This window comes from Pteronotus mesoamericanus, unplaced genomic scaffold (genome assembly GCF_021234165.1).
Source record: "Pteronotus mesoamericanus isolate MK-2021 breed Mesoamerican mustached bat unplaced genomic scaffold, CSHL_Meso_final scaffold_371, whole genome shotgun sequence".
In the NCBI taxonomy this organism is placed as follows: domain Eukaryota; kingdom Metazoa; phylum Chordata; class Mammalia; order Chiroptera; family Mormoopidae; genus Pteronotus; species Pteronotus mesoamericanus.
The window spans coordinates 83887-92060 of record NW_026555314.1 but is presented as its reverse complement, the minus strand read 5'-3'; the positions used below and the strand labels follow the sequence as shown (position 1 = coordinate 92060).

Sequence of the window (8174 nt, the reverse complement as noted above, 5' to 3'; positions counted from 1 at the left end):
CGGAATGAGTCTGAAGTGCAGCGTCCGTCTCCAGGCCTGAATGCTAAGGCTGGGGCCCTCTTTTCCTTCCAGGGGTGTCCAACCCCCTGCACGTGGGCCACATGCTGCCCAGGGTAGATACGAATGCAGCCCAACACAAAATTATAAATTTACTTAAAACCCTTTTTTTTCCCCTTTGCTCATCAGTTTTCGTTGATGTGTGTGTGTTTAACATGTGGCCCAAGAAAAACTTCTTCCAGTGTGGCCCAGAGATGCCAAAAGGTTGGACACCCTTGCTCTAGACCGTTCCTCATCTCTGTGTCCAGGATCAGTGCATGCCACTCCATGTGTAGGCCCTGGGAGTCTTCTTGGGCCTGTCCCCGTACTGGGCAGGAAGACATTCACAAGGACCAGTGTGTGATTTGGTGCAGCAGGGGGAGGTCCCAAAATACGGCATATCCTTAATGCCAGATAAGCTTCAAATCTTGTGAAGGGGAAGGTGTGCGTACCTGTGCACTGAGTTTCATTCTGAGAGAGAAAATTTTGAGTTTTTTTTCATCCCTAATTATACTCTTCTCTTACAGTCAGTGACTGATAGAGACTTAAGGGCAGCAGGACCGGAAGGGGCTTTTTGAAGCTGAATTTGCACCAATTATTCCCTAGGACTGAGGAAACACCGGTTATCAATCTATAGTTGGTAAGGGGTCTTCAGCAATCGTGTTTTGGGACAAGGCCCCTAGAGCGTGCCTGGGCCTCTCAGCGGCCTGTGAAAGGTCGGAGTGTGGAAGAGGATAGGATGCCTGGGCCAAGAGAAGGGCCTCTCTGGTAGCAGTTCCTTGTAAGGATACATGCCTTTGGCCCACATTCATTTCCCTCTGTTCCAAGAGTCCAAAGAGCCGACGGCTCTTACCCCTCAGTGACTTTCAGAATTGGGTAAGTTACGTCCCAAGTTTAGTCCCCAAACGTTTCTGGCCTCTTTCTAGCCCATATTTTTATACTGAATCTTAAGCCAGTTTGTCAAGCTAATCTGGCCCTTCTGGGAGGAAATACCCTTTACAGGGAGGGAGGAAGAGTGAATCTCTTCCCTGCCCTCACCCATCACCTCGGGTTTAAGGGATCTAGCTAGTTTCTTTCTTAAACCTTTGAGGTTTTCAGGTTGATCCAGATCAAGGTCTTTGAATTCCCCAAGCAAAACATATTTTACCTTCTCTTGAGTGATTCCCTTTTTCCCATTATAAACTTGCAGCCCCTCTTCCTGACCAGCTCCTAGTTGTAGTTTGGCCTGACCTCCTTCAGGGAAGCCTTGACTCTCAAAATCTGGAAAGTCAGCTGTTACTCTGTTATATTTCTATTCCTCTTTGAATGGGCACACAATTTGCCATTTCAGGTAACATAAAATATGACTTTTTGACACTCAAGAATTTTTCATTTCTTTTTCTTTTGGGGTGATACCGTGATCCACCTAAAGCTGTCTTAACTCGAACATTTGGGAATAATCATGTGGCCCAAACGCTCCCGAGTCTACATTCAGGTTGGTTTCATTTTCTTTGTTTTTTCATTTTACAAATGGACATATAATTTAGTTGGTTCAATGGAGAGTGGAAAACCCAATCAGGTTTAACAGGATAGAGATCTAGTAACAAAGTTTTGCTTTCAGTTAGAAGTTGAAATTTCAGCTAGGACCTCAAAAGGAAGATAGGCCAGAAAGGGCTATAGTTGCTCCTGAGGAGCCATAGGAGGGACCAGAGGCTCACCCAGGAGAGTCACTGCCGAGGTCTGGGCTGAGGGCTCCCTGCAGCACGCTCGCTCTGCGGAGTCAGGAGCTTCAGGTGGCCTCCAAGGACCTGCAGGCCAAGATTGCAAAGAGAGTTGTCCTTTTTGTCCTTACAAATGAGCAGGTGTTGCTTTTGCCTCAAAATGCAGTTTTGCCTTAATCCCAAACATATTATTTCTTGTTGTGGTATATGCCATTTTATAGATGTTACAGTGCAGGTTTCTCCTGCTATCTGAAAGTAGAACATTTCCTACGAATCCTTTCATAAGCTGAAATGGCAAACTCCTCTTCGGATTTCTTTCAGTTAGCAAAAAGAGGTACTAAGGTAGGTCTTTCATAAAAGCAAAGTGCTCTAACATGAAGTTTTGGGAAGTGGGGGGTGATACCTGTATTTCTTAACCAAGCATAGTTTTAAAAAAAAATACCCAATTCATTGGAAATTTTTGATGACATTTAAACTATGCAGTTTATGACCAGTAGCTAACAGTTCATACCATTTATGGTTTTGTAATTTTATTAGCTAATTAAAGCTTTTTGTTAAAACAAAAACCCTAAGTGCTTAGAAAAGATTTCATAGTCTCTTTTTAAGTGGAGGCTTTGTTCTGTATGTGAGCTCTTTGTTCCCATGAACAAAGTGGTAATTCTCATATTCATAAAAGAGAATAATATGTGCATCTCGGAATTAACATTTTTCTCACCTCCAGCTTTCATATGTTATATAATACTGTTAATGCTGCTTTTACAGTTTCTCATTTAAAATACTTTAAAGGACATAATGTTATCCTTTGTGCCGGTGTTCCTTAATCTTTCCCATCTGGATTATTTGTTGGAGCCTAGAAAGGGGGTGTACTGGACCATGTGCTGCTCCTTATTCCAGTTGTTATCAGTCCTTGAGTGATAATTAGAAACGTTTCTCCCCAAAAAGGGTGGGATCAGCTCTCAGGCTTCTCAGTACTCACTTTGCAGCAGAATTAAATGCAACCAGTGAGTGGGTAGATGAAGGAGGGAGCCAGTGGTCATCTTGCCCCTCCTTGGTGCCTGGCGAGATGCTTGCCCTGCCATTGGCAAAGGCAGAACTGTGGCTTTGTGGCCCCCAAGCAGAAAATAGAATCGGGGTGAATTGAGGGCTGCCCAGCTATTGCCAGAGCAGTGCCTTTGGCCCTCAGCTGGTTCCTCTGAAAGGTGGAGAGACAGTGGAGTTCAAGCTCAGCCTGACAAGGATGCCCTGCTCCCCGTATGTCTCCCCAGGATCTGTTTCAGAGCAGATTCATCAGGATGAGCCTCCCGACCCCACGCAGGCTCCTGGAACTGGCGTGTCAGAGTCTGCTGAGGGATGAGGCCTTGGCCATGAGTGCTGTGGAACTGCTGCCTGCAGAGATCTTCCCACCTCTGTTCATGGCGGCCTTTGCCGGGAAACACAACAAGATCTTGAAGGTGATGGTGCAGTCTTGGCCCTTCCCCTGCCTCCCTCTGGGGGCCCTGATGAAGGATCAGCAGCCTCAGCAAGAGACCTTCCAGGCTGTGCTTGACGGACTTGATACCCTGCTTGCCCAGGAGGTTCGCCCCAGGTGAGGGGGACTTAGTAGCCCAGTAGGACCTTGGGGATCTGAGCAGACACAGCTGGGATCAGGAAGAGTGCAGCGCCACAGGGTGCCAGAGGCTTCTCATGGCGTCAGTGAGGATGCTCAGGGAGGCCTTGGAACATTGCTGGGGTCTTTCTGGAAATAAGCTTCTGGACTTACAGGGCTGATTAAGATGAAGAGGTGTCCAAAGGAACATGTGCACTTAAAAGTACTAGAAATGGGCAGCAGGAAGGATCCCAGTATAAGGAACGGCTGATACCTGGGGCATGGAGTCAAAATGCAGTTAGGTGTCTGGTCAGATGCCCAGATTCCTTTACTAATGGTCATGGTCTTATTCCCTGTTATCTTACTCTGTCTCCTGGTTTCCCCACAGGAGATGGAAGCTGCAGGTGCTGAATTTACAGAAGGATGCTCACCAGGAATTCTGGACTGTGTGGTCTGGAACCAGAGCTGCTGCATGCGCACTGATGGAGTCCGAGGCCGCCCAGCCCATCGGGAAGAGCCAAAAAGCGGACAGTTCAAGGGCAGGGTCCAAACCACCCTTGGCCCCTGTGGAGGTGTTCATAGACCTTTGTCTCAAGGAAGGTGTCCCTGATGAGTCCCTCAGCTACCTCATTAAGAAAGTCAGTCAGGGGAGAGGTTTGCTGCACCTTTGTTGTAAGAAGCTGAAGATATTTGCGGTGTCCATGCAAAACATTAATATTCTCAAGATGGTGCAGCTCGACTCTGTCCAGGATTTGGAAGTAAATTGTACCTGGAAGCCATCCACCCTGAGGAAGTTCGTCCCTCAACTGAGCCAGATGCACAATCTGCACCGGTTCCTCCTTTCCCACATCCTTATGTCTTCTCATACCACCCGGGTTCAGGAGGAGCAGTGTGTTGGCCAGCTCACTTCTCAGTTCCTCAGCCTGCACCACCTCCGTGAGCTCTGTTTAGATGCTCTCTCCTTCCTTGAAGGCCGCCTGGACCAGGTGCTCAGGTGAGACATGACAAGGTTTCTCTGCAGACCAGACCAGGCCCTTGTCGTTTTAGTCAACAATAATGGTATCTCCTGTGTGCCATCTTGGAAGAGTGCCAGAGTGCATGAGTCACTACATGGTTCACACAGTGTCTTGTTCACTGTTGTCCCCTTGTAGGTTGTCACATAGCCCCCTGTCCAGACAAAGGTTCGAGGTGTGAACTAGGACAGACATTATTAAAAGAGACTCCTTGCTAGGAATCTCTGTAATGGCTTCAGGCCAGGTGAGAGTAGCTTTAGGAATTCTTCCCTTAGGAAGTGATGTCTAAGTGAAGATGATGGAAAAAAAAACTAAGTGAGGAATGGCAGTGATGAAGGGAAAGCCCCTCAGAGGTGAGGTTTCAGAAGTACAAGATGTACTTCACAGTTTGTCAATAAGAGCTCCTTGTTTCCAACCTGCCTTGAATTGCCTGCCATGGGTTGCTTTAGACTCCAAATAAGGGAGTATGTGGGAAATTCGGGATTCTGGAGTAAGGAGTTAGGAAAAGGGATACATGGTTTGTGGACGATGTAGTGGTATAAGTTAGTTATCTGGGTCCCCTGCCCAGATAAGCCCTCTCTGCGCATCTGCCAGTAACCTCACTGGGTTCAGAGATGAGGATGACAGGTCCCAGCTGTGGCTGGAAGGAAGCCCAGGTTGAATGCATTTCACATCATGTCTCCCAATACTAAAATTTATTGATTCCCTCCTGCTTGAGACATTGGTTCAGGCTCCTTTCTGAGTACTTCCCACCTTACCTCCATTCATGTTCACTATACCTGTATGTGTGGGAGGCGTTGGGGAGGTATGACATGCTCTACTTGTCATAAAGCAAAGGAGTGTGTGAGGTTGCAGTCATTTGATTCAGTCACACAGCAAGTTAAGTGATAGAAAAAGGATTCCACTCTAATTTGCACTGACCTGAATGCCTCTTTTCACTGTGCTGCATCCTGAGGGTTGACCGTCATCTGGGAAACTCCAGGTTTTGGTGAAACGGGCCTCTTTTTCCCTTAAGGCCTGGGTCATCTCCACCTCTCTCTGCCCACCAACTCCTCCCCCAGAACTAACTGCTCTGTCTCTCCCCAGGTGCCTGCAGACCCCCCTGGAGGCCCTGTCAATCACTAACTGTTCGCTTTCAGAAAATGACTTCACCCATCTGTGCCAGAGCCTGAACGTCAGTCACCTGAAAGGCCTGAGCTTCAGCGGGCTCAATCTGACCAATATGAGTTCTGGGCCCCTGCAGCTTCTGATAGAGAGAGCCTCTGCCACCCTCCAGGACCTGGACTTGGATGAGTGTGGGATCATGGACCCCGAGATCACTGACATTTTGCCTGCCCTGAGCTGCTGCTCCGAGCTCACGACCTTCAGCTTCTGTGAAAACCCCATCTCCATGAGTGTCCTGGAGGACCTGCTGCGTCACACCATCGGGCTGAGCAAGCTGAACCACGTGCTGTATGCAGCGCCGCTGGAAAGTTACGAGGAACTCACTGGCACCCTCCACCTGGGCAGACTTGCCCAGGTGCATGCCACCCTGAGGCAGATGCTGCAGGAGTTGGGGCGGCCCGACATGGTCTGGTTCAGTGCCAGTCCCTGTCCTCACTGTGGTGATAGGACTTTCTATGACCCAAATCCCATTCTGTGTCCCTGTTACATGTCTGTCTAGCTGGCTGCACATACTAGCTTTATTCTGGGCACTTGGACACTGAAACCCAGACATAAGTGCATCTTAAAGGAACACAGCAGCCACGGTTTCAGACAACTACTCAGTTTGTGGGGGGGGGGGGGGGGGTAACGTTCACATGGGGAGTTGGTAGTGTTTTTGGGAAAATGTATTCTATAGAGTTAGAAATAGGAATCGATATTTAGAAGGGGATTTAGGCTTGGGAGGTAGATGTGGGAGTTACTGTTGCTTGAATGGTTGTAAAGAAAGAAATAAAGGTAACCTCAATGTTAACTATCTGTTGTCCTCTATGACATCCTGATTCTCCAGTCTAAACCTTGGGAGTCTTCAGTTACCAATGAAATAAGACATGAGCATCCATGGTGCTCAAGACACTCTAGGCTGGATGAGGTTGGGTCCCAGGAGTTCATATCACCATTTATCATTTCCTGTTTGGTTCTCCTTCCTGGTGCATCTGTTCCCTCCTCACTTATCTCTGTGGCTCTTCAGTGAAGTCTGCGCACAAGTTGCTTCTGCAGGGCCTGGAGCTTACTAAGTGACCTGTAGTGAGCACCACTGAAGTAAAAGTTCTCAGGGGTCCTCACTGCTAATTTGCCCCGGCCCTAGACGAATGTTTCTCCCCACTGGGGCCAGAACCTTCATCCCTGGCCTTTGGCCACTCCAGCAGAGGGCTTCACTGTGCACAAGTCAGGCCCCCAGTACTGAAAGGGACACCTACCCTGCCAGGGAGCCAGAGCCGTCCCCTCACCAGTCCATCCCTGCCATCCCAGTGGATCCAGCCCCTTGAATTCAACTACTTGTGGCCAGTAAGGCTACATTCCTTTTGGCAAAATAGTAAGATTGCGTAAGCATCTGACATTTGCTTAGTACGTGTGTCCCATGTTAAACACAGCGTCCTGTGGAGACTAGATCGTAACTATGAGACTAACTTCCCAGCTGATCCTCCTCCCTATCGAGGTGGTAGGCCAACTCCAGCCAGTGAGAGTCCCAAAATTTCGGGTCCCAAGAGTGAACAACCCCACTCCAGGTCCTAGGGAACACTTACATGGACATAGGTGAAAGACTTGGGAGTTTGTGTGGAGGGGCCACCCGGATGGACAACATACCCAAATGGAGATGTCATACTGTGTGGTTGGATCCCATGGTCAGTGGGTAGTTAGCTGCCCAGCAAGAAAGAAGCTCCCTGCCCCCATGCCACTACATGCTGGCCCTAGGCTGCTGAGCTCCCTCACTGGCCTCAGAGAAGCACCTGGGGGGAGGGCCACCCGCCCAGGCCCAGGGGCAAGGCTCCATTTGCATGCTTCCCTGAGAGTGAGCAAGCCGGTCCTGCTCTTTCTCCTTCATTGTCTCATTCAGTGCCAGCCACTTGCATGTGTGCTGCTGTCCTGTGAATGTAAGCCAGCTTCCTATCTTGCCGCATACAGCAGCAGCTGGCCCTTCTCCATTCTCTCCCCATAGCTGTTAACCTCTTCTGCCTTCTAGCCCTCTATGCTGTGCCCCATGAGAAAGAACCAGAAATGGGCCCCATCAGCTTGTGGACACGCTTTGACATTTCTAAGAGAAAATTCAGGAATCTTTAGAACTGATGGTGAGCCCAGGAAAAAAGAGGGTCAGGAAAAGATGTCTTCTTTTTCCTGACATGCACTGTGTCTCAACCTCCCCATCTTAGACCCGAGTTACAGAGAACAGTTTCCAGAATGGGAATCAGCACCTCTGGAATTTGAGGAAAATTATACAAAATGGGCAGGTTCTTGGGGAGGAAGGACATCGGCAAAACATCACATGATCTCAGCGTCAGTTCCTCAGCCACAAAATGGAGATAACACCCTATTACATTGTGGTGAGATTCAACTATGGGGTTCGCTTTTATAAAGCACTTGTCAAAGTGCCCTCTTTTGGGATGGTACATTATTATTTGCGTTAGTAGTGATTATTAGCCGCCAGATGCAAGTAGGAAAAAAAAGTCCATGGTGCATCTTCCTTCTAAAACAGGGTGTTCTGCAGTTGAGACTTTATTTGTTTTGGAGACCTCATTTGAGAAATCAGGCAAAATTCTTTACTAGAATTTAGACTTTCCCTTCAAAACATTCAAAGAAGCTTAGTATCAAGGCAATGGATTTTTGAAAACTTGTGTTAAGATAGAGATGCCATCCATGAGG

General features: G+C 48.2%; 1 protein-coding gene across 1 annotated transcript; it reads left to right on the top strand.

Moving 5' to 3' along the window:
- Positions 1-3013: 3013 nt before the first annotated feature.
- Positions 3014-5997, top strand: PRAME (PRAME nuclear receptor transcriptional regulator). The gene is made up of 3 exons (XM_054592744.1): positions 3014-3321; positions 3710-4315; positions 5421-5997. Exons 1-3 carry the CDS (start codon positions 3029-3031, stop codon positions 5995-5997), a joined length of 1476 nt encoding a protein of 491 aa, XP_054448719.1. The 5' UTR covers positions 3014-3028.
- The last annotated feature ends 2177 nt before the right edge of the window (positions 5998-8174 follow it).

What these genes read in the sequence shown, in the direction of transcription:
- PRAME (XM_054592744.1), top strand. Translation starts at nt 3,029, where the DNA reads ATGAGCCTCCCGACCCCACGCAGGCTCCTGGAACTGGCGTGTCAGAGT. An exon ending in GCCCAGGAGGTTCGCCCCAG is followed by an intron (nt 3,322 to 3,709) that starts GTGAGGGGGACT and finishes GTTTCCCCACAG; the next exon opens with GAGATGGAAGCTGCAGGTGC. An exon ending in CGCCTGGACCAGGTGCTCAG is followed by an intron (nt 4,316 to 5,420) that starts GTGAGACATGAC and finishes GTCTCTCCCCAG; the next exon opens with GTGCCTGCAGACCCCCCTGG.